Here is a 26935-nt window from a genome sequence, read left to right as displayed (position 1 = left end):
TCAGCTCGGGAGACTCTAATATAAACGTACAGTATTAACATTCCTTGCACGTTGTGATGTCAGAGAAAAGTTGAGCCTTATGAGGTGTGATAACGGCCTCATCTTTTTCGGCTGTTTTTTTGACATGCATTGCGGGAAAACTAATGCATCAGGGGAAGCTTCAGCTCGGAGGACTCTAATATAAACGTACAATATATCCTTCATTGCGCAGTGTGATGTCAGACAAAAACTTAGCCTTTTTAGAGGTGATGAGGGCCTCAAACTTTTCGGCTACTTTTTTGACATACATTGCGGGAAAGCCAACGCATCAGGGGAAGCTTCAGCTCGGGGAAACTCTAATGTAAACGTAAAGCAAGGTTTGTGTAAACTGGTAGCGTAACTTCCATAGAAGCCCATGGATGCTGTAGTCCGCGGCTCGTTGCCATCGTCGCCATCTACGTGACAAGGATACAACTGACAGCAAACAAAAAATAAAAAAATAGGACATCACGTCCGAACCGGAAGTGGTAGTGACGTCGCGCATTTCCTACGTGGCGCGAAATTGAAAGTTTTCTTATCTGTTGACCTTTTACATGTTTTATTAATACGCACTTTTATTGTGCCTGAATTTTGTCTCGCTAATTGCATGCGTGAGAGAAAAATAAGCAGAAAAAAACAAAGATTCTGGAAGCGATGTTATTTTATTAGCCAAATGACGTACTTGCAACATTTACAAGAAACTTCGCAGAGGCAATTGTGAGACAACTGTTCACTAGCACAATAGCATAACAGTTCGAAAACTGACGTTGCCCAATCATCGAAAGCCACTGTAGTGAGACAGCAGCTTTGAAAATACAGCTTTGGCAGCCGTAGAGTACAGCGTCTCGTTGCTTAACGTGTCGTGTTCACCGTCACCAGAGGCGAAGGCACGTTGGCCGTGCGCCAGCGAAAGCAGTCGGCAGTCACAGGAGCCGCTCTCGACACATTCTGTGATCCATAGATGAGCTCTGAAATGCCACAGCAGTAAACAGCGCATGAAAAATAAGTAAACTACTGAACTTGCCTCGTTAGCCTGGCAATGCGCCGAACGAAAGAACACGCCGAACCAAACAGACGCTTCATGGCAAAACCGTTGGCTCATTTTACCAGACTGCCTGCACGTGCCCGCTGTTTCTGAAACTGAACGAACAAAATCGGGCGCTCTTTCCATCAAGGCGAAAACACGATAGGCCCGTGTGCTCAGATTTGGATGGACGTTAAAGAACCCCAGGTGGTCAAAATTTCCGGAGTCTTCCATTACGGCGTCGCTCATAATCATATGATGGTTTTGAGACGTTAAGCACCACATATCAACCATTCAACCAATCAATCAATCGAAATCGGGCGCTTAATCACATACAAGAATTTCAGAGTCTATAGGCTTACGTTTATGGTCACCAAGGCTCCCGAAACAAAATTCAAGAAAACTTGATGAAATCTTTAGAGATAGAAAAATGCAATCATTCCAGGGGCTGTAGGCGTTGCATTCCGATTCGGAAAGCACCCAGAGTAATATTTAAGTGAATTGCGACAGAACGTTCAGCAATAAAAACATACAAGAATTCTAAAGGCTGTAGGCTTATCTTTTTGGTAACAAAAGCCCCCAAAATAAAATTTAGTACGATTCGATGCAACTTTCAGAACCGAAAAGTACAAGAAATTCATAAACTTACCTTTATGGTCACAAAAGCAACCCTGGTCATATTTACTAAACTTTTACAAAACATTCGGAAATCGTTTAATACAATAATTCCAGAGGCTACCTAGTGGTTAGAAAAGCGCCCAAAATAAAATTAATTAAAACAATAATTTAGAGTTCAAATGCACCCAAAATAAAATTTAGTGAATTTACAAAAAAAAACTTTCCAAAACCGAGAAATACAAGGATTCCAGAGGCTTACCTTTTTGGTCACGAAAGCACCCACAGTCAGAGCCACTAAAGCATTCCGAGACTTTCGGAAATCAAATTTATTGGTCACAAAAGCACTTATTAAATTTACACAATTTTTTAGACATTGGAAAATAGAAGAGTTTCTGAGTAACTTTTTGGTCACAAGAACACCCAAAGTAAAGTTTTAAAATTTTGACGAGACTTCTGAAATCAAGAATTGCGATAATTCCAAAGGCTACCTTTTGGTGATTAAAAAAAACTAAATAAAGTTTGCCGAATTTGTCAAAGCTTTTGAGAAATAGAAAAATACACGAATTTGGAAGGCTGTACCTTTTTAGGTTCACTGTTTTGTTCCCAAAATCACCCCAGATCCAATTCATTAAAATAGAATGAAACTTTCTGAAACTCAAGGTTTGTCGTCTTCATAGTTAAAATATTACATTTCGCTTAGCAGCGGTGTCGAAATCCTGGCGGAAATTCGGGCAGAGAGAGTTTTTAGTGACTCTTGCTTTGCTATTAAAGCCTTTTCGAGGGCAGTTGTTGCAGAACCGGCATACATCTGCAGGGTAGGAACATCGCTCCGCATACTGTAACTTGGCTTCCGGCGCACATGGGATAAAAGAACCCTAGGTGGTCAAAATTTCCGGAGTCCTCCACTACGGCGTCTCTCATAATCATATGGTGGTTTTGGGACGTTAACCTCCACAAATCAATCAATCAATCAATCACATGGGATCAGTGGACGGAGCCCCGCGTAACGTTAACGAGGTGGCGCACAGGGAAGCACAAGGATTAGTTGGCCGTGCACTCTCTGAGAGGACTGAATCTCCCGCTCCTGAGTTTAGGGACCATGCACTTCAATTGACAACGAGATCACCAAGAATCATTACTTTGGACGTATTAAAAAGGGCCCCGTGCCACATTTTAAACAGGCCACAGGTGGTGTGCGGACGTATCCTAACCCGGTCATTGTGAATAAAATGATTCCAGACTGCGGGGCTTCGGTCAACTGCAATAAGTGCGGGGGTTTGCTCGATTTAGACAATATGCTCTGGCGCTGCTGAGTAATGGCCTTTGACATTTTTCAACGTGAACAGTGGTGGCAGCGGATGATGCACAACGACGTGCTGGCGGACAAACTCAGGGCTGTCCGGAGGGCCTGTGGGGTGGCTGAGGGGCTTGACCTCTCTGTCCCGACGAAGGAGCAGCCAACGTCAGTCTTGGACTGATCTTCAGAACCACAATTCACTTATTCAAACCATATCATACTTATCACTCATTAAACAGCTACTAAATAAAACTCTGCTCGGATTTTTGTTTCACTGCGAAGGATTGTCATGTGTGTAAATTGAGGCTCCAGCCATAGTTTTACTCCTAAAGCCATTATGAAATCACAACAAGGGCCGACTATGGCACCTCAGTTCTCAACCACCACCACTGGTGTCCGTAACCGTTATCGCGCGAACTAAGCAAAAAAAAAACTAGATAAGCAACACCCAGAATGCAATCGGATTTGAAAGCGGGCCTCCTGCATGGCAGCCAAGTATTCTACCACACAGCCAAGTTGGGGCTCGAACGCCCGTTGCAAACAGAGCCTATGCATGCAGGCCTGATGTCGGATAACATATTGTGTTAACATATGCTACGGAGCGTTTAGCAAAGAAACAACCTGGCGTCACTCAATATGAATTGCGTAACCAGTGCATCATTCACTGCTTCCATCCCATCACAAAAGGCTCAGCCATAATCATTCACAGCATCAACAAGGTGAACATAATGCCTTACAGGTGCGTATAGCATGTATCACACTTCCCCGAAGAATACAAATTATGGTAGAATGTTTACTTCCCTACTTCACAAAACTTATGATGGTTTGTGGCGTATTGGGTGCCATGCAAGTGTATACTTATAGCTGCCCCAAGAAAGCTAAAAAAAAGTCCTAAAATGTCCGATCTTCTAGCTTTCGCTGTGACTGTACTGCGCAGCGCACAGACATGGAGGTTAACTTTTGCGTTAGCATAATAAACGCCATCTTAAGAGATAAAACTGGGAGAAAGAGAGAAAGGCACGTCTATTGTGGTATAAAAGCACAGAGGTCGGCCTGAAGAAATGGTCTTACGTGATAGTGTTGAGAAAGGGGTAGGAAAAAAAAAACAGCTATAGAGAGTGTTGGTTAGGCGGGTGACGGTGGCATTGAAACAGAAACTTCAGTTTGGTGGGTTTGTAACAACTTTACTGCGAGTACTACAGCGATTGTGCTGACCGGGTCCAAGGCTCCTACGTGTGGACGTGCATAACGTTAACAGAGAAAAAGTCAGACAGCAAAATATTTCATAATCATTTTCACATAAAACTGCATTGAGAAGCCGGTACGGACTAAGTGAGCAGCTAATAATTAATACTTTGCGATGCTTGACGCGATGAAAAAAATTTAATCATGAACCCCCCCTCCTTTCCTCAAGTTCTAAAAGGGGGACACAAGTTTCTCACATCGATACACTCAGTTATGGCTTCACAGGCTATTGGGGACTATGGCTGTCGAAGGCCCCTGGTGCTGCATTCGAATTACTGTAACGTCCTACCTTTACTCCCGAAAAGTCAGGTACCAAGGGCAGGCCATTGTGAGAACCTCATCATCGCTTAAATTTTTCTCTTTTTCCATTGTGAAAAATGTACTTCGGATCCGACAAACAGGGGTTGTGTGAGGGGGGGGGGGGGAGGGTAGGATGGTTGCGTTAAAGCATTGAAGCACTTTACGAGGAACCTTGCAGACGCTTATGCATGGTCCTATACTATAGCACAGCGGAAGGAATAGCGTTTAGGAAAAGTCGCACGAACCCGTACGTTTTTGTCATATTTCTTATTTGATTGTATCGATTTCCCTCCCCCAAAACTTCCTGCTCCTAACGTGATTTTGTGGCTCCTCCGTGATCGGCCCACGTTGGCCGAGTGACGATCTCATCTGTGCACGTCAAGGAACGTCACATTAGGCGATGCCGTCATGACGCCATAAAATTTACCATCCTGCGATGTCAATGTGCCTTCATAGAGTGACGTCATCACAAGATGGCGATTTATTGCGTCACTCGCCGACGTCCACGGTCATTTTCTGCAGTTTTTGACGCACCCAAGATTTTTACCTTAATCGGACATTTATGTTTTTGATTACAGAAGCAAGACCACGATAATTCAATAATGAAGTGACTATCGATCTACCACCTTAGAAACGTTACCACCTTTACTGTTACAGTCTGTATCAAAATATCGGAATCGGCACAATGCCAGGGTAGCCCGCCGCTCTTTTGATCTTATAATGAACTTATTGACAAATAAAGTGATTGTTCACAGCACCTATAGAGAGGCTAGATTTCAACATTAAACGAGACATTTCTAAAGTCACAACAGTAATGCTGTGGGGCGAAAGCAAAAAGCCATTAAGGCTTGGCCGAGGCTTTCACAGCATTAGACAACATAGCAACAGCAACAGTCACTACGCAATATAAAACAAACATTTTCGTAAAAAAGAAACAGTAAGAATGTTTTATTGCAGGCATCTATTTAATGTAAGTGGCTTTTTCTCCCGCGAGAGCTGGCGCAGAGAGATGCCGTTATGGATGCATGGCCGCCGGGATCAACCCCTCCCTTATGCTGAACGAATGCGATTAGTGTACCTGTAACGGCACTCGCATAAAACGTGAAAAACACCAGTTGGTCACTGCCCAAGACGCGCACCTAGCATTTAAGTTGATCTCGTTTAATTTAAACCTCCGGCTCCATCGAATGCAGTCCGCTTTGTACATACTGCGAGAACAAGTGTGCCTACGTAAAAGGCATAAAAATTTTCTAGCTGGCTCCACTCCCTCCAAGCCCTTGATAAGCCGACTGTTAATTGCACCAGTGCATTGAACGTCGTGTGTTTTTCAAGCTACGCGCACACATACAGACTTTATTTTCGTGTTTTCTAGACTGCCTCTTCTATTCACATTTCTAAACACTCCATTACGATGAAAGGAGCAGTGTTAGCAACAATACACGCCACTTTATTTTCACCATTCGCTTCAATTTCCACCTGATTCAAGTTTTCAAAGTTATCTGTTGTTTTTACCTAGGCAGTCACTGCCGATTCTCAGTTTCCAGTATTTTCCTTCTATTTTGTGTTCGTTTTCAGGCTCGTTAAACTTGCTCGTTAAACTCAAGCTCGCTAGTCCTTGTGTTCCCTTCTTCTGTGTCCTTGTGTGTGTGCGCAAAAAACTTCAATTGTGGAGATGTTAGATTTCCGTACGCAACGTGATAAATGCTAGTAAATTACTTTCGCATATTTTAGACGAATGGACCAAAATAAAACGACGATTGAGCAAAAAAAAAAAGTTCTAGAAAACTGCGTCGTGCAAGCCACTGAGAGCGGTAGCCTTGAAGAAGAACACGTCCATGGGAGCAACGGTGACGTTGATGCTTTGCTCTGGATAAAACTTTCCGACGACGGTGTTGTTGCGGATGAGATCTGTGACGAGGTACCCCAGGGGACTGTCCAGGTTCAGGCTCTGGAGCGTGATGGAAGTCTGTACGGGACCACCGAGATTTTTTGTGTTGTACACAAGCACGGCGAGCGACCGTTTCCCATCGGCAAGTTCCGGAGTCACCCAGCGAGCCCAGATGTCGAGGTTTTTTGCCTGGTGAACACAACGAAAACGCGGTTGAAGACAGTGTTAAGCTTTGGAGGAGGAGAAGCATAATGACGTAGACGAGCGCTTTTAACCGAGTCGCTCGTGTGCCTCGTGCTTGACTGATTTCGATTGGCCACCAATGCTAGTTCATAATGTACTGCGCGAAAACGGACGGGGCCACAAAAGATGAGGAAAGCACAAAAAATCGGGGTTTGTGCTTTCTCCTTTTGTCTTCCCGTCTATTTGTTGCACTCTAGCGCAGTACACCATGAACCAGTACTAACTGGCCCAACTTGCCACTCTTCGGCCACCAGAAGACCCGTTGCAACTATGGTCCGGGAGACAAGCTCAGTCATTTTTGACTGTAGGGAAGCTTTCTTTGTTCTACATTTTATGGTGCCGAAACCCTGAACTGAACCAGGAACATTTAGACGCACCTTTGTTCTACAGATATTCCATAAAGAACGAGGCTTGGCGAATCGCTAAGAGTTCTTGCATAAGATTTCTTACGACATCGTCGCGTGTTAAATGTGACGCCACCATCTATGCGAGTTTCCGAACGAGCGCTTCACCGCCATGGTAATGACAAATGAGTCGGCAGAGAACTGTGTTTAATGGCGTACGTTAATCGAGAATTAGCCTAAAACGTGAATACGCATACACACATGAAATTTCCTTCAAACAAGAACCTTCCCTAACAGACACCATGCACCCGCACTGACTTCTACAATTCAAGTTTTCTATTTCGCAATACACATTCAAGTGGCCAGAACTAGGCGATGAACTGCTACGGAGCACGTGCCAACCCTGTTGCTGTTCCGCCAACTTTAGCGGCAGCTAAGAACTTTTTATGTCTCAGAAGACTGCAAACTTAAGATAAAGTGCTCAAAGTTGAAACGTATTTGCGTAATATCCAAAAAAAATCAATTCCTCTTGCACGCTGTTTCAGAACGTATGGAACCATTGTGACGCTGCTAGCCGGACACGTCATCAAGACCTTCGGGCTTCGAAGTTAGAATAAAAAGAACGCCATTCTCAGTATCAATAAATCGCAGTATTCCCACACATGCAACAGGTTTCAGCCCCAGATTTCTCCTTATGTGACTGTAAGAAACTCTATGAATTCATATAAGACATTCAGCGAATGAAGTAACGTGTGGACAAAGCCTACTATAAAGGAAAGCTCATTTTGAGAACGCACTCGTAAAAAAAAAAACCCACTTGCATGGGAACAAATTGTTCAGAAACAAAACAGCACGTCTATTATTTTTTGTACCTATACTCCGCGTACGAAAATGCCAGGTTCAAATTTTAGGAAATAGCTATGAATCCTACATCAACTATAATACAGAAAGCTCTTTAGCATGACAGCATCATATTGACTCGTTTAATCATTTCTTCTATATCTGCAGCAGAAATGGTCCACCACTTTATAAATAGCCACTTCGGTACACATTCGCCATGTGAATAATGACTAATAAGCAAAACCTACGTGGCGCAGACATACTCACTAATTTATGGATGCGCTTTCCCATCAATCCAAGTGGATCTTGGTTGATGGCGATGATATACTTGTTCAGCAAGAGATCCCTAGATTCCGGAGCGATGTGCCTGAGGTCGTTGGACATGATCAGTGGTGCGGCCATGACGGCCCAATACGACATGTGTGCCCGTTGTAGCTCAATTGTCAATCCAAAGTTTCCAATAACGAGCTGTAAAGACGCAAAGATAAACACGCTTGTATACTGATATCTTCAAATGAACATCGTTGCAAGCCCCAACAAAATTACAATCTTTCTGTATGTCACTTGTTTCCTCCTGTTTACCTCATTATTATACTGGAATATCTGGAGAGTTGATATACGCTTGCGTTTTCATCTTGAATTGACTTGTACAACGCCAAATACAGCACGGACGACAACGAAGAGTCTCATCCGTATTCAAATAAGGTAAAAGTTGTTTTCCGAGGACTTGCAATCCATGTACAGCATTTCACGCTGTACAAGTCAATACAAAATTGACTAACAACTCGCCCTGTTTTCAGTTCAGCTCTTGTGTCTGTCTAGCACGCTGGCTCTGTTCTCTATGTCTTGCAAAAAAAAAAAAACGACGTAATGGAACTCGGCCAAATCACCGAAAGCTACTTCCTTATCAGTTTTCCATAAAGCTTCGGCCCATGGTAACAATAGCGTACGTATTCACGGAATTGCACGCGGGGATTCATTTATAATGCTACGTAGCTGCGGATGCTGTACGCATGAGTGTCAATATAGATTCTAAATAGACACGCCTCGTGTAATTTTACGTAACAATATGATCGAGCAAGGAAAAGAGCTTTGCACGCGATGTTTAGGCCAACATAAACAACCCCAACAACAAAGATTTTAGTGGCTACAAAACCTTCCCAGCCACTTGTGGGGGTGCTGACACTCCGTTGTAAAGTTGTTTGCGCCGCGTGGCGCACGTGTTTCGCATAGAAGCCGTATTTCAGGGGTGACAATTATTGAGCGATAGGTGGCGTTGTGTTCGCGAGCGGTGATCACCACTATCATGATCATGGTAGAGTGGTAGCGGCGACGGCGACTTCTGTCGGAAGGCAAGCTTTGGTGGCGGGAGAGAGAGTTGAGCGAGTCTCTTCTGCGAGTGGCGGTTGCCGCGAACGGTTGTCTCTAACGTGAGTCCGCGGTGCGTGGCGCCGCGGGTTGCGCGTCGGGGACCCTCGTCGTATGTCAAGCGTTGACGACGCCGCCTTGGGTGTGTTATTGTGCTTGTCATGTTTTGGAGTGTATGGTAATATTATGTAAGGATGTCCTAGCGTGTTGGTCACGATTCGTGTTATAATAATTCGGCGGACGATATCGTCGTTCTAAAATTACTTAAATAAATGTATGTTGTTGTTTGGTTTGGCCCGACCGCGTCTGCTGTGTCCGTTCACTCCAAGAGCGTGGTGTCGATTGCCAATTCGAGACCCCACACACTGTAATAAAGACAGTGCTAAATTGGGAGATGAGGATATGAAAGGGGACATGAAGAGGAAGACACGTGTACAAGAACGTTCTCACCCATTTCAGGGTGTTTTTAAATTTACTAAAAACAAGTGTCTCTGGCAGGAGACAGGGAGTCACTTTTAACAACCAAATAAGCTAAAGAAAGCTGCATTTAGTTGACCCTACTTTAAATATCAATGACGTTAAAGTAGTGATGGCTATGAGCAGATAAACTCATGCACAATACTCGCGATACATTCAGCGTATATTTGATATTATTCAATGGTTTATTGATGACCCCTTGCACGAAAGCAAGCGTCCTCAGCAGAGAAAGTCTGGCCAACAAGCAACTTTTGAAAAATCTGAAGGTCACTGATAGGCTTAAAAGGGCTGGTAAGACACAAACGACCTGCTTTCGGCAAGCCTGCCGACGAATGCAGCTTACCATGTCGGGGTCAGTCCAGGCACCGGGTCCAGACACACTTGCCACAATATCCTGAACGGATGCTTCAAAGTTTATTATATTAGTAATGCCCTCCCACGTGTAGTTAATATCAAAGTAATTCCTCCACAAGTTGCAGTTCTTGGATACGTTCTTGTAGTCGGGCTGGAACAAGAGATAAGGAGAGAGTTAGAATGCGCAGTTATGAACAGACCTCTGTAAAATTTTCATGTTTACGAAAAAAATGTCGACGATTCACAGCAACATGATAGCTAATGGTGGCAGTGCCTGGACAAAATCCTTTACTTTCTCATCTATAAATTGATTGACGTAATTACAGCACATCAAGTACTTCAAGGACATCATGGACATGCCCGGCCCATGTCCATCAAGGACATGAACTTTGCATGTAGCGCGTAGGCAGGATAACCACTGGTCATTAAGGATTACTGACCAGATTCTTAGGGAAGGAAAGTAGGTTAGGGGGAGAGAAAAATTTAGGTGGGCAGATGAGATTAAGACGTTTGCGGGTATAAAGTGGCAGCAGCAAGCACAGGACCGAGTTGACTGGTAGAACACGGGAGAGGCTTTTGTCCTGCAGTGGACGTAGTTAGGCTGATGATAATGGAGTACTTTCGGTAAAAACATATTTCTAAACGATGAATAACATTTCATGATGGCAAGCATATACATATATACGCAGGCGTACGGTTTGTTGCAAGTAATATAACGCAGCAATATACTGTGACCGAAATGAGAAAGCCTTATATTATAAACAAATGCGACCTGTTTGATACTCATTTAAAACTGCAGTAGTGGCAAAACCAGAGGATGGCACACCGGTTCCTCTCCCACCTCCCGGAATTTTTTTCGCCATGGCATACAGAGCGAAAAGTGGCCACATTGATATGGTGCCCTCTGCGAAATCACGAAAGTGCTCCCCTTCTCTATCGAAAAAAAGTTCTTGCTACGCGCCTGAACTGCAGGCGTTGTTTGTGACACAGAAAAAAAAAACAAAGTTCATTTTATTTATTTAAATAAATAAATTTTGCAGTTGTGACCCCGAGACACGCCAAAGTGGGATATCCGGGTTAATTTTGATCACTTGGCGATCTTTAACGTGCACCGGAATCTAAAAACACGAGTGTTTCTTTTTTTCTATCTCTCAGTCTGTCCTAATCAAAATGTGACCACTGCGGCAGCAAGTCGAACGCACGACCTAACGCGCACGCGTTAGGCCGCCAAACCAGCGCAACATTTAATACGCTGTACGTTATACTTGCAGACTATACGTTCATTTAAATAGCCAGCGCTTCAACTACGTCACATACCAGTATACCGGATATGATTTGGTAGAAGGGCCATTCGCAAGAGTAGACCATGTCCCGTCCTGTTGCAAGAAGAGCTCGTCCCATTTCTGGATACACTGTGAAAAGTTTACACGGTATGCATACATGCTTATACCCGAGAATAGTAGCTTGCGCAACTCAAATCAACCTATAGTGATAATCTATAATAACTGTAATCATACTATCTGCTTCGAGAAATAGCAAGCGTTTACACAATATTTAAACGGTGTGGTCCACATGGTACAGAAGTCACTCGATACTTAGACCACGTATTTCCGTACGTGACGCAAATGGACCATAATGATATTTCATATACCAGTACACGCAAGCGTACAAACAGGGTTCTACACGTGTTTTCATGATGATGCAATGCAAATTTTGGCGCTAGCTGGTTCGGTAAGGGAAATGCTTATAGTGTAAACGCGAGAAGCTACACTGACCAAAAATAGCAAAATGTTAGCTTTACGTTTCGGCTCACCATATGCCAGCCTTGTTCATAATAAGAGCCACAAGAATGATACGCCATATTTAAATACGTGACGTAAGCAACGATGGTGATTGGGAACAAGGCTCCCATATGGAGAGCCGAAACGTCAAGTAAAAGCATGTTAGTATTCTTGGTCGCGGTAGATTTTCCTGTTTACACTGCACTTTCACATCGTACATTCGTACGATGAATCCTTACCATGTAGCACAGATTCGTCATATTAACCATATTGATATCAATATTGCATGGTGTCTGCGAAGCAGTCTTGTCGTATTGAAAAGAAAGTTGTATTCCTACAGATTTTAACTCTGCAGGCTGATTTGTCTCACACGTTTTCGAACGTCACTTTATAGCATACAACAGAATAATTACAGTTTGCCTGCAAAAAAAAAAACATCCTTTTTCTTCTTTTTTTTTTTTTTTGATGCGGGACACTAGGTTGAAACACTGGATGACACAGAAAATGATCTCTTAAATTTTGAGAAATTCATCGCCTTCGATTTGGGGTTCATATACAATATATATACAATATACTACAATAGAAAATATTTAATTATTTCCAAGTCAGAATCTAAGGCCGGTTAGTCAGTGTGAATGTGCGTTGCTGTGCGTTGTTGAACAATAAAAATTCCCAGCGTGCGCGTTAACTAAAAGCCGCATTCTCCTGTCTCTTAACAAGTACATACCACTACGCGAAATCGCATGTAACAGTCAATCACCGTGGTTCACGCCAACATTGAAACGCCTGTCCAATAAAAAGAAGCGCGTTTACCGCCAAGCCAAGCGTTCTAATTTATCTGAAAGATGGGAGGTTTACAAAAAGGTAGCCGATGAATACGGGCGTGCTTTATCCGCGGCAAAGGAGTCCTTTCTTCGGCAAACGCTACCGTTAATTCTGCAAAACAATCCCCACAAATTTTGGCAGGTCGTTAATGGGGGCGATAGGAAACAGATTGAACTTACCACTGACACGGACGAAGTAATTTCCAGTGAGAACGTTTGTATCACCCTTAACCATGCATTTTCTTCATTCTTTACGAACACTATTCCTGCCGTCCTTCCAGGTGTTCAAGCTCGCGATTTCATTGTGATGAATTCTGTACACGTTGACCGGGCCGGCATACGCAAGTTGATCCAAAATTTAAAAATTTCGTCGTCACCAGGCGTCGATGGCATTTCTTCTAAATTTTTGAAAAACACTGACGTTCATTCCTCAATTATTCTGTCGAGACTTTTTGATCAGTCATTAGAAGAAGGTGTTCTCCCAGAGGACTGGAAGGTTGGGAAGGTGGCTCCCTTGTTTAAATCAGGAAACGCTCATAGTCCCGGGAACTATCGCCCCATTTCACTAACCAGTGTACCATGCAAACTTCTCGAACATGTAATTTACACCCACGTCGTGAGTTATCTTGAAAGTAACGCCTTCTTTAGCATTCACCAACACGGGTTTAGGAAATATTATTCATGTGAGACACAGCTTCTGGCCTTCACTAACGATTTATTCTCTGCTGCTGATCGTTCATCTACTGTTGATTGTGTCTTCATAGATTTTTCAAAAGCCTTTGATACCGTCTGCCACAAGTTACTTCTTCTGAAACTAAACGCGCTAAATATTGATGCTAACGTCTTAAAATGGATTGAATGTTTCTTATCTAACCGCACCCAGTTTGTAACTGCTAACGACCATTGTTCCCCGACTAGCCCTGTAACGTCCGGAGTTCCGCAAGGTTCAGTTCTTGGTCCCCTACTATTTCTTATCTACATCAACGACTTACCTAAAGACATCTCATCATCCATCAAACTATTTGCCGATGACTGTGTAATTTACCGTGAAATCCGGACTAACGCAGATAATCTTGCCCTTCAAACAGACCTGGATCACATTTCATCATGGTGCGACGCATGGTTAATGAAGCTAAACGTTACTAAATGCAAGGCTATGCGAATTTCTCGTTGTATTTCTCATAATGTACCGTGCGACTACACACTTAGCCACAGCAATCTCGATCTGGTTTCGTCCTACAAGTACCTAGGAGTATATATTTCTAACAATCTCTCTTGGAACACGCATGTCGATTATATTACAAACAATGCGAATCGCACGTTAGGTTATCTGCGCAGAAACTTTTCTTTGGCTCCGACTAACCTTAAACTTCTGCTTTATCAAACATTAGTCCGACCCAAACTCGAGTACGCGTCATCAGTCTGGGATCCACATACCAATTACCTCGCTGACAGCATCGAGGCGGTTCAAAATCGCTCGGCACGTTTTGTCATGTCTAACTACCATCGCACGTCCAGTGTTACCTCGATGAAAGCCAATCTTCACTTACCCACTCTCTCACTGCGGCGTAAAATATCTCGCCTTTGCCTGTTCCATAAGATCTTTCATTGTATTCCGTCTTTTAGCAACACTCTTTTCCAGCCCCCATCGTACGTTTCCTCACGCAACGATCATCAGTTTAAAGTGGGCGTTCCTAGCGCCCGCACGAATTTATATTTTGAATCATTCATCCCGAAAACTGCAAATGAGTGGAACCACCTTCCCGCCCCTATCGCTGCTATCACTGACCTCACTTTGTTTAAAAACGCCCTCTCTAACCATTTCGCGTAAATTCGCCACTTATAAGTCACGCTGTGTTTTCTCTTGTTAGTTTTTTGTGTGCGCGTGTCACTCAAAGACGCAACCATGTTGAACATTGTTGTTACAACCACCCTGCCTCTTCTTCACATCACGTAGTCTTTCTTTTCTTTTATGGTTTTCAGATCGCCATTGTGCACATATAATTTTGATTTGCTGTATTTCCTGATTTTTTTTTGTATGATGTATACCCGCTCCTCTCTGTAATGCTTCGGCCTTGAGAGTAAATAAATGAAATGAAATGAAATGAAATGAAATGTTTCAAGTTACTTTTAGGGGCGAAGCTCCTTATAGCGGTACCCGTTCGTCTGTCGTAGTCGTAGTAGTAGTCGTAGTGTGTAACCAGTCTAACATTTTGACCTCCAAGGTGGTGCCGGTGAGAGATTTTGCTGTGCGTTGTTGAACAATAAAAATTCCCAGCGTGCGCGTTAACTAAAAGCCGCATTCTCCTGTCTCTCATTCCCCCTTAGCAGCCATAGGCATGTACATTGAGCAATATCTGACAAGAGAGGGTTGCTACGTTATACTCGCTGGGCATAACCTCCTTCGTTTTAGAAAGGTTTAGCGAGCGTTGGGCCGCAGTGCCATGAATACAGTGAACTAGTATATACCATGAACTCGAGGTGGTTAAAGGTGGGAAGTAGACACGAAGCGCAAGCCGTAAGAAAGTGTGCATGTGCCACCTCTCGTTTAGTCCTTGGAATGTCCGCTGGATGGCGGTGCATATGCGGAATATATGATGAAAAGATGCGAGATGGTGGTACTTGGAGTGTTGAATAGATGGACGAACGGACACACAGACGGATGCATGGATGGACTCACGGATGACTGCACCCCGACGGATGGACGCATGGACGGACGCAGGGGCGGATGCATGGACAAACGCATGGACGGACGCACATATGGACGTGCGGACGCACGAACAGACGGACGCACAAATGGACGCACGGACGGTCACACAGACGGACGCATGGACGGACGGAAGCAAGAACGAATGGACGGACGGATGCTTCGCCCCACTCTCCATCATTCACTCTGTGGATATGCTGCCATTTTTTTCGTATCTTTGGCAGCATTGGTTCAATAAGTGTTTTCCAGACTTTCCATATTTGTTAGCGTGAACTCATTCTGTTTTAACGATGTCAAGTCAAGTCAAGTTTATTAAATAGTTCAGTTGAGTTACATGGTTAGCGTTATTACAGCAAGAGGTCCCAAGGTTTCAGAGAAACTGACAGGGGGACCTCCTATGGCTACATGGATGGGGTAATTACAAAAAATACAGCAATAGTATACGGACTTGTGAGTAATAATGAATTAGCTTGATTAACAATAAAAATACGATCAATACACAACATAATGGTAATACTCACTATTGAAAAATGACAAGGAAATAGTCAAAAGCAAGTGAAGACAAAAAACAATAATTATGAACAACTCTACGTGACAAATGCAACACGTTTCATTATCAGTGTTATCAATTATACAAAGGCAAATTGAAGTAGTAAAATAGCACAGAAATGTGGAGAGCTATTAACAGTTAATTACACAAATCGGATGAGTTGATTAATTCCTGAACGTAATATTTCTTGCTGCGCGAAGTGAAAATATGGATGTTATGCGATGATTTCAATTCGAAAGGCAATGAATTCCAAATGGCTATGCTAGTAAATAAGGTTGAGAACTTGCCGTAGTTTGTCCTTACGGCCGGCAAAAGAAGATTATTGCACTGGGAAAACCGGGTGATGTTACTATTAGTTAAGTGAAAATGATCGATACATGCGATAAAAATGTCATGCGTGATAAGTCTAAAGGCGACAATGGACATTCTATGACAAAATAATTCTATCAATGGGAGTATGTTAAGCTGTGGAAACAACGAGCTACAGAAGAAGTAAAATGGGCTGAAAGTCATTAATCTAACTGCAGAATGTAGAATAACATAAGTTTCATCAGATGCATCATGGCGAAGTTGATGCGGGAAGTTTCTTTTTCTCAAATAATAATTATCTTATTTTTAGCATGTGTAGTTAATTAACATGTCGTTATAACTCTTAAGTAATTCTTCAATAAAACGTTAAGTCGCCGAGTAGTAGCGCCTAACTGGAGGCCCGTTAGACACAATCGTACATAACGAGCGCAACAGTATTGCCGAACGTTTAGTATTAATATCAAACTAACAGACCGCACCAGAAAAAAAAATCACAGGGGACGCATGTGCAGTACGTAGTTGCGGTGCGTAAATTATAAACTAGAAATAAATGAAAGTGGACGGAAACAAAAAAAAACACGGCTTTCCACCGCTGGGAACCAATTACGCGTGAGGCAGTCTATCAAGTGAGCTATACGGTGACAATTGCACCCCTTCCACCCACGTTGTTGAACATATCTATCTGCTATTTTTGGAGTATCAGAACAACGCAACCCATGGCAACGAACATGAACGTGTTTTTTTTTTTTTGCCAGATGGAGTGATGTCACACTTAAAAATTTACGAATTGGCAGCTGACAAATAAAAGATTGCATGCTCTCCAGACAGCTGTCAAATTGTCCTGTCTGACGTACGAACTAAGCTTAAAGGAAAACTAAAGGAAGACAAATTTGGTCTCAGGCGTTTCTGTTGAAATAAAAATTAAAGCACTTTCTCCCAATCGGTGCTGAGCCCAAAGGAAGGGCGGAGCTGGGCAGCCTTCACGTTTTTCTCCTCTCTTCATTTTAACGCGATAGTATTAAAGAGCTCGTTTCGCCGAAATTCCGGTGCCGGTGTCGTTGGTTGTGAGCGAGAAAAATAATCATTTATGATTGATTGATTAACTGATTGATTGATATGTGGGGTTTAACGTCCCAAAACCACTATATGATTATGAGAGACGCCGTAGTGGAGGGCTCCGGAAATTTAGACCACCTGGGGTTTTTTAACGTGCACCCAAATCTGAATCATCGTTTTATGCGTGACCGAAAAATTGAGAACGATGCCAATAAAATAAATAAATAAATACAGCAACGCGGGATCAGAGTGGGGACCGAACCAGGGTTGTTGCGTGGCAAACGGATGTTCTACCATTCGGCCACAATTCTGCTTGATAGAACACTGAAAACAATTTCCTTTGCTTGAAAATGCAGTGAAAATAGCTTTCATGCTTCACAAGCACACGCGTCTTGTATATATGATTCACAATGCGACATGAAATATTGCACTAATAATGCGTGGTCAAGCGCACATTGTCAACGGGCGTCAGAATATGCAATTATCATAATGAATCCACGGTTGAAAGCCGGTACCCCCACTACAAAAAAAAGCACACACGCTACTACGCCTATTCCCTTGAGGCCACGTGGTGGGTGCATAGCAAATTCTAAAAGGTTCCACGCACGAAGTGTTTGAAGTACACACTATACGGAGAGAATGTCGTTATCGCGTTCAGCTCCTATAGACGAAGCTGTGGGTCCCCTAATTTTACTTGTGCTCTCTTTCATGTTAATGTACTTTTTTTGTTTCTATTTAGTTCAACTACTCTTCATTTCTTACTTTCTCTCTCTCTCTTTCTGTTCCTCTCTTGCTTCATCTTTCAATAGGAATACGTTTTTGTGTTGCCATGTTGCCTTAGCCATATAGTAATGTCTGCAACTTGATATTATATCAACAAAACACTCGAAGAATCAGAGGAAGAAGACTCCTCCTTAGCGCGCCCAATGTGCGCCAGTTGGCAATGATCTCGTATTGCATGTGTTACGCCAAGCGACGACGACAGACCAGCTCCGTGCCTAAAGCAGCTGTTAATTGCCATCAGAATGGAAAACGAAGAACGAAAGAGATAATGCGATGCCGCCTTCTCGATGGCGTTCGGTCAACATTTTATTAGTATAGAGGGAACATATTGTTATTTAAGAGATGCGATATAACGGATAAGCGATGCCCAGGCGTGACATGAAGGTGCTACTGAGCCTCATGCCTCTTAAATATAAAAGTGCACCTATTCGTTAAGACTCGCTGACATTTTGGTGTCAACGCACATTGAAAAGGTAATTATAGTACTTCGATCTTTTGCGTAAGCATGTCCAGCATTTTAAAGCAAAGAGAACTTTTTTTTTCATTTTCTTCACTTTTAATGCCACTTTCAACCTGATTATTCACACTTTTGCACCACTTTGCCATCAGACATGTTAAAAATTTCATGTCACACAACCCGGCAAGAGCAAGAGAGAGAGATTCACTTTGTACGCACATGTGTCCAGATCTCGGGGATTCGCGTTGCAGCCATCCACCTTGACGTAATCGACGCCCCAATCAGCGAACGTCTGGGCGTCGGTCGTGTAATGTCCGTAGCTGCCGGGGAACCCTCCACACGTCTTTACGCCGATGTCAGCGTAGATTCCGAATTTCAGTCCCTTCTGGTGAACCTTTGCAGCAGGTGGAAGAAAGATCGACAAATCATACGATGATAGAAGAACCAGCAGGCGTTGCTTATTACTATTTTTAACATCGCGCATCTTTTGGATGACGCTGGCTGGTTGTAGCTAACCAGAAACGCGTAGCCAGAAACGCGTAGCTTGAAATGTGTGCTTGTGTGTGTAGCTTTTAAGGGCAAACAAAGATTCCTTTTTCTCGTCTCTTTCCTACCCCCCCCCCCCCGCTTCACTACGCCAGTGTGGCTGACTGTTGCCTTATACTGTGTGGTGTTGGACAACTGTTGTCCAACTATTGGCAGTATTGACAACTTGCTCTAGTAAAAAATTGTAAAAAATAATGTGTGTAATATAGTATGCATCTGCTTTACTCTTCTGAGTGCTTCAATTGCTGTGTCGTTAGAGAAATTCGTCAAAATACCCAAATTTATGACGTCATGCTATGACATCCTATCATCACATGACCCCTTTGTTTGGTCAAAAGCGGTACAATCCTGAAGGAAGTGCGGCACCACGTGAGGGGAAGAAAGCTTCAGAGGGTTGAAGGAGAGAGGACAACTCAATCGAAAGAGAAAGTTGCATGTCGTATGAAGTTGCGTGAAGGACTCACGTCGCTCACAGTGCGACTGGTTATGTCTTCCACGAAGCCGGGTCCCCGGCTGTGAAACTTGATGCATTGATCAACAAGTATCGAGCAAGCTTTCAACTTGAACTATTCACAGAAAGCGTAATGCCTGCCGAAGTTATTGTAGGATTCGCAGCTTGAGATACAGAAGAAAAATAAGATCATACAGAAGCGCGTATGTACATCCACACCGCGTGCGAAGAGCTTCAATGTGGTGATAATTTGCGATAACACTGACATGCGTGTTGCAGTGCTCCTCTCGACGAGTCAATTCTTTGTTGTTTTCAAGAAGAAATCCAGCAGAGAAAAGAAGGCGGTCTTGTGATCTTCCTGTCACAAGTGTCGCTGCTATCTCATTGTACATAGGTATGCAGCCCAGTGGCGCTTTTTTAACGTTGAAAGAAAAAAAATTGACATCCTTATCAGGACAACGTTAGGAGAACATGCTGGACGAGTGCGAACACGAGAAGGACGCAGCTTAAAAACATAACAGCGGCCGGCCCAGTGAATAGGGATCGTGTATCATTCTTTCACGAAGTTTTTCAGGTGTCTTTTGCCTAAAGCGACAGTGAAGGAAAAGGGGATCGGAAAGCAGAAGTCTACGCTCGTTGTTGCGTGCGAAAAAAAATTAAAATAACGCAAAACATACGAGACGCACACGAGGACACTGATAAAAGAAGCTCTATCTTACAACTGGGATACAATAATCTTGTGCAGCGTGCACTGAGCCACGCAAGGTTGGGACGCAGCAGCGCAGGTATAGAACTCGGCTAGTCCTGGCTTGACTAGGCCCCGTGCATTCGCACGCCGGTTCACGAACTCACGTGATCACAAATTAAATCGCGAGAACAGGCTGGGCATCGACGGTGTTCTGTTGGGTATCGCTTGCCGAACGCCGCCGCAAGTAACCTAATTATAACAAATCTTCTTATCCTCTTTTTATTCCTAATTATTTCTCTCGCTATACAATACTTTATTTCTATTTCGTCCTGCTTTCTTTTCATCTTTTTCTGTCTATTTTGTCCTTTCTCTCTCTATTGCTTTACTTTGTTTTTGCTTATGTATCTTTCTCTGTCTGTTTCTTTTTCTCGTTTGCTATGTTTCTATTTCTTCATTTTCCTTTTTTCTCTGTATTCCTCCCTTTTTCTTTTATCTATTTCGTTCTCTCTCTGTAGTTGTTATCTCGCCCATGTAAGTGATTGCATCCCACGCCCGACAAATAAGTGCGGTGGCAGAGGGTGCGCCCACATGATTATGAGTGTTTCTTCTAAATGACGGAACGGACAAACGGCGGCCATAACAACTGCACCATAAAAAAAGAATATGAATCTTTATGCACTATTCTATACAATGTTGTGCGGGTGGAATAGAAAACTCAATGTATGAAGCTAAACGTTGACGAAAATACCAGCGTTGCATTTGGTAAGAAAAAAAAACATGTTACAAGCAAATAAACCGCAATCTAAAATTAATTTCATTTTTTCTTTACACCTATCTGCGCTTCGAGAGAGCTGTTTTTTTTTGTTCAGCATAATGACATCGATGGATCAATGGAAAGCTAACTAAACCCAGCGGCTTCATTATCATCATCACCACCTCGAGGACATCTCGTTGCCTCCGGTCTATGACACAGTGAAGAACACTTGGGTGAATAAATTACGAATGACAGCACCAAGCCTCGTGGAATGATTGCAAATTGAATTATATTGCCCGAATGAGATAACTATCAAACACCTGAAAGACGTGGCGCAGGGTTAGAAACAAGAAGAGGTAGAAATAACACCAACCTACAACTAAGTTTATTTGCCTGATGCCCTTGCGATATAAAGGCTCTCGGAGGACATACGCAGAACATTTCGCTAACTGTACGTGCAGGAACGAACAGACGAGGTATTAAAAGAAGATCACAACCGTGGTATCTGAGAACCAGCAACAAATAGATCTTAATGTAAAGGCATCTAAAAAAAACATACCTGCGCACAGCTCGAGGGTAAAAAACAAAAAGTATATTTAAGCCACCTAAAGCGTAGCTAGATCAACTAGTTGGAATTCACTATTACGCAGCAAAACCGACAACACTCACACGCAAGAAACCGTCTTTCTTCCTGACGTGAAAGGCTTCCAGCAACAACCGCGCCGGCGCATCCCGGCCGATTCCCAGTGGTCACGTGATATCTAGCTATGATCCCTATAGAATATACTGGTATATTCTATATAGGGACCGTAATCTAACTGCGGAGTAAATCCGCACGAAGAACAGTGAAATGGTAAATGAAATCCAGCTTCATTATTAACTGATAAAGAATGCTCCCTTAAACGATCATTTACACAGCACCCTGTCCGGTCTATATTGACAAAGAATGCTCCCTTAAACGATCATTTACACAGCACCCTGTCTGGTCTATATTGACCTAGCCACAGCTCGAGGGGGGGGGGGGTCGTAGATGGTGCTCACGGCACAAGGCAGAGAGATATTTTCATGCTTTTTGTCGCACGCCACCTTTGCGCCTCTCAAAAAACCGGAGTCACAGAGCCACAGAAGCTTGTTAAGAGCAAAGAAAACCAATGGCACATAATGCCGATTTTCAACCTTTTTTTTATGTTATGCGAAACTTAGTGCATGTATGGCACAACATGTATTCTTTTTCTCTGTTCTTGCAATGTCTCTGGACTGCTGCGTTCCTTTCAGCCTCTGGGCCACCCTTTCGGGCACAGTGACAAAAAACAAGTAAGAAAACCTGGCTCTATCTAATAAACTGTAATGCCTCGCGACGAAAACTATTAGCCTGCATACTAGCATGACTCGGACTGCGCAGAATGAAAACACATCGCAGCTACAGCCCTCTTTACCACTTTCTAATGCGTGGAATCATATGAAAGTTCTTGTCTCGTTCTAGGGCTGAACTTCAAACAGACATGATCCTCACCAAAAGTCAAGTTAATGTCTGAAAACCGCAAGATCTTTTCGATGGGCAGCTCTTGTGTAAAGGACAAGTCTTTTTCATGTTATCGGAATAGGTTCAAAACAAAGTATATTTCTTTAGAGTGCGTTACAGGTCTAGTACAAAGTAATGCCACGAAGAAATCGTCCGCATATGTAAAAATCTTTGGCTCATTGCCTGAGTCAACGACACGTGCCGAAGTACGGTTAATAGACGACAAAAATATGCTCCGCAAAATATTTGCAACGCAGGATAAAAAAAAGCATTTTCTTTGAATAAACAATCAGTTACTAAAGGAGACAAAGGTGCTAAAAAAGTAAAACTCTAAAAGTGGTAACAAATACGCCAGAAGTATTACTGGATAAACATTCTGCCCCCATCTTCCTCAGTACAGTCCCTTACGCAGGATAAAAGTTTATTATGAGGCACTAAAAAAAGATCATCAACGTCAATCAAAAACAAATTAACGCACAAGGGTTTTTTTTTTTCGTATGCGAGCTATAAAAGACAACGCATATTTAAATTTTTCAACAGATAGCCACTCACTTACACTTACAGCTGCCAAGTACCATTTTTCACCCCAATCGGCATAAACAACAAGTAAATTTAATTTGTTTTTACATTGAAAAAGACTTCCAAGTACCTCTGCATTCATAAACTGCTTTTCCAAGACTGGCTAAGTGAAGACTTTTGTGCAATTCAAGGGCGCAGATTTATGCCTTTGACGTTTTGACAGTTGAAGGTGGGAAACTTTTCGCAATAGGAGCACCGGCTTTGCCCAGGAAACTGGAAGTAAGCATCGCAACAAACACGCCTCCTTCGTCTGTCTGAGTGAAACGTTCTGCGCATATCCTCCAAGAGCCTTCATATTGCGAATGCATCAGGAAAATAAACTTAGTTATGAGTTGGCAGTCTTTCTGTCTTTCTTGTTTCTTCTCGGTTCAAACCTTGCGCCACGTCTTTCAGGTAACGATGCATCTACTAGTGCAATATAACGTACTTTAAACCATCGAACAGTTTCAACACTAACACATGTTCTGCACCTCAACTGTGCATGCTCCTGAACTCCAGCCTCACCAAACGCAATTAGTCCAAACCTTTTCAATCAGATTCTTCATTCCCTCGGGGAAACGCTTGGGGTCGGCAAAGAGCTTTCCGTGCGAGTCTCTGTCGATGTGGCTCCAGCAGTCATCGATTATCAAGTACTCGTAGCCGGCAGCCAGGTACCCGTCTTCAACCATTCTGTCCGCCATTTGAAGGATGAGCTCAGAACTGAAATGAAAATGCCAAACAAGCGGCTCTAATATAACTGTCTAACTAAACGAGGAATAGAGCGGTGTACGACCTCAATATCACAAAGGTGACTATAAACTTGCCGACCAGCGAGGCTCTCAGACAGCTTCGTTCAAACCGATGTTTCACGCTACTTGTCAGAGCAAAATCTTCCGTGGCTTTTGACAAAAAGCTGCATGAATGAAGGCGCATCTCACAAGAAGTGATGGAAGAGCTTTGCAGACCCGAGCTATGAATGTTCAAGGGATCCGGAGAATAGGTCGACATGCATATAAAGTGACGCTGACCTGGTGTAACACATTGCTTCTGCAGCCATACACAATGACGCTGAGTCAGCCTTGCAGTCAAGACAAACATACTTAAAAGCGAAACTATACGTGGTGGATGATGACGTCGCTTCAGGTTGTCTTCGATTTCGATTATGTAACGGTTATTAAATGCATCGACACACCCACACACGCGTAAGCATGGATTGGTACAGCCACAAAGCAATGCCGAAGTCTTTATGGGATATGGAAAGGTGAGGGACGGCAATAGTAATGAATGGTAACTAGATAATAGTAATTACGGATTATATGTCGAGGGCCGCACTAAACAATGAGGAGAATTTTCACTAGAGAGATACATTGGGTGGACACGATATATTTTCATTGCGCGTGTTACAAGCCTGTCTTCACGTAACGTAAACGTACCATGCTTTCAGCAAACCCCTGAACCATTCAGTTATTACACGAGCGAACAAGTGATGAGCGTAACCACTGCCACGATATCTATTATAGTAATTATAGCACTGACGCCGTAAACAAGAGCTTCGGTGACTCCTTAAAGGGGCTGCACTATGCGTCAGCAGTGTGGCGTATCAGTGAATATATTTATCCTTAGTGAAGTTACACCATGCACGTAAAAGACAAGTGTTATATTCCGGAAATATTAAAGTATATTTCAATCTAGCAGCGCACTTTTAAATACTGGATACGCAATCTGTATGCATGTCCATCAGGCGGCCATACTAAGGCATGTTCTTCGTATTATTCGTCTAGTTTTTTTTTTTCCTAAGCACACTGTTGGATTATGTTTTGGTGTGGCTGTATCTAGAGAAGTTCATGCAAGTTTCACACTTGCTAACTAATTCGTTGGGATCACAACGTAGATGGAAATCCACCGTATTGTACCCGGACGTTACACACTGCAATGTATGACGGGCATTTTATATGCCCATACCAATGGCAATAAAAGGAGGCGGAAATGTAGGCCCGTGTGCTCAGATTTTGGTGCACGTTAAAGAACCCCAGGTGGTTGAAATTTCCGGAGCCCTCCACTACGGCGTCTCTCATAATCATATGGTGGTTTTGGGACGTTAAACCCCACAAATCAATCAATCATCATCAATGGCAATAAAAAAAATTATGTCGCCCAAGTTTGCACGCAAAGCTTTCGAGTTATTGGAACACTGCCGTTTCAGTATACCAGTATGCCTGTGTAACGCGCAATTTTTATTATTGAAAGGCGTTAAAATCGCCACTGAACTGTTCAAAAGGGAAAAAGGCTGGGTGTAACACTTGCACTCTAGAGTTCTTTAGCGTTACACTCGTCAAGCAACGGAAACAAACACAGAACTTGTAACCCTGGTGCGTATAGCCACTCACGTTAGGCAGTTCTCGTGCAGGCCCAGTGCACATTCGTTGCACATGAAGCGGCTCCACGTAAGCCAGCCCATCGGAGGAGTCCGGGCGAGACCATTGTCCAGGCCGTTCACTCCGACCGCAGCCAGCAGAAAGGCGCACAACAGGAACACGCTATTCTTTGCCATCGGAAGATCGGCGTGCAACAAGCTAGCAGTGGCGATACGACGCCTTCGCAGTCTTGTCTGCGTTTGAAGTATCGCGATCGGTGAGAGCAGCAGGACAGCTCGACGTGAGCCGATCGAGAGCGAAGCCTTCAGTTCGCTATCACAATTCAAGCAGCATGCTCGATCACTTGCCATTGTGAGCACATGTGAACCTGGCGGAAGGGCCGACAATGAAAGATTAGATATAAGGCGCCATACCGTTCAGGCCGTTTCTTCTAATCAGAGCACGAAAAATGGATGTCCACGAAGTCAAAACTTATCGCTGCGAGAATGTGAATTCCCCGCAACTGCACGGGACACTCGTAACGGGTACACAATCGATTAGAATTAATTGTTTGCCCTTTCTTCCTTTCTTCTCTTATTTTTTCAATTTGCTAAGCTAAGCGGTACTCACCTGTTAGTTGGCAGGTGTAACATTTAAAATCAAATGTAAACAAATTAAAAGCTTTATCTCTGCGGGAATGTACAGAAAAAAGTAGCGCAGCTAAAGGCCACACGCGCTGAAGCCTCGGCAGTGTAACACTGTTGTCTGTGAGCTCCCATGACGGATCGCATTTTCGCCTTGGCGAATCTCTGTTGAAAGTATTCTGCAAACGGACACGACATCCAAACAAGAGTAAGCATGCTTTTTTTTTTCAAAGACTGTGTCACGCTGAAGCGCTCAAAAATAAGGACCGTGCAGTTGTGGGTATTCAAGATAACCATCTCGTTACTGTATATAGCTTCGAATATCGCCACTTTGTTGGCTCAAGGCTCACGCTTCCGAATGATTGAACGAAGGCAATTCTTGGAAGCGCATCAAGGTTGTGGCCTCGGGCGGATTTCGAGTTTTACTAGCACAGTTAAAACTTTTGCTCGTAGACTGAAATTCGATAGAAGCGATGTTGTTTTTAATGCTTTTTGATCTATCCTTTCAACAAAAAGCTGACCATTTTGCTTTTTGTGATGCGACGTCACAAAATATACCAGAATTCCATCATTTCGTCATCTATATTCATCTTTACTACGCCCCATTCGACACACGTCTCAAATGCTCCCCGCATTGGTTGGAGGGAGGGGTATAACAACAGAAAAGGACATGAGGACTATGGAGGGCCACAGTGTGACGAGCTTATTAGTGCCGTACATATTACAGTGCATTTGTGCAAAGTGCCCAAAGATAAGTGGCGGCACATTCCGTACACTCACTCACCTGCAGTGGTCGACGGTGCTTCCTGTTTACTCTCTCGAAGGGCATGGAGGCTGTTCCCACCACAGCGGCAGATTAGGCTGTATTGCGACTGTTGCACCAAGTATACAAGGCCACCAGCATTGCTCTAGTCCACGTCCACTTTACCTTGTGG

The 26935-nt window shown here is 43.3% G+C and overlaps 1 protein-coding gene across 3 annotated transcripts; it reads right to left on the bottom strand.

The window, feature by feature from the left end:
• Nucleotides 1–745: 745 nt before the first annotated feature.
• LOC119179685 (alpha-galactosidase A-like) lies at nt 746–26935 on the bottom strand. Of its 3 annotated transcripts, none has more exons than XM_075882110.1 (8): nt 26785–26934; nt 25390–25744; nt 23548–23722; nt 18703–18877; nt 11334–11428; nt 10006–10167; nt 8085–8285; nt 746–986 (listed from the first exon to the last, which is right to left on the bottom strand). In XM_075882110.1, exons 2-8 carry the CDS (start codon nt 25725–25727, stop codon nt 942–944), a joined length of 1191 nt encoding a protein of 396 aa, XP_075738225.1. In that variant the 5' UTR covers nt 25728–25744; nt 26785–26934; the 3' UTR covers nt 746–941. The 3 variants fall into 3 exon arrangements, with proteins under 3 accessions (XP_075738225.1, XP_075738224.1, XP_075738223.1); XM_075882109.1 differs by lacking the exon at nt 746–986 and adding an exon at nt 1074–1456 and having other exon boundaries at nt 26785–26935; XM_075882108.1 differs by lacking the exon at nt 746–986 and adding an exon at nt 4121–6579 and having other exon boundaries at nt 26785–26933.

Source organism: Rhipicephalus microplus, chromosome 2 (genome assembly GCF_043290135.1).
Source record: "Rhipicephalus microplus isolate Deutch F79 chromosome 2, USDA_Rmic, whole genome shotgun sequence".
NCBI classification, from domain to species: Eukaryota; Metazoa; Arthropoda; class Arachnida; order Ixodida; family Ixodidae; genus Rhipicephalus; species Rhipicephalus microplus.
This window is presented reverse-complemented; position numbering and strand designations above follow the sequence as displayed.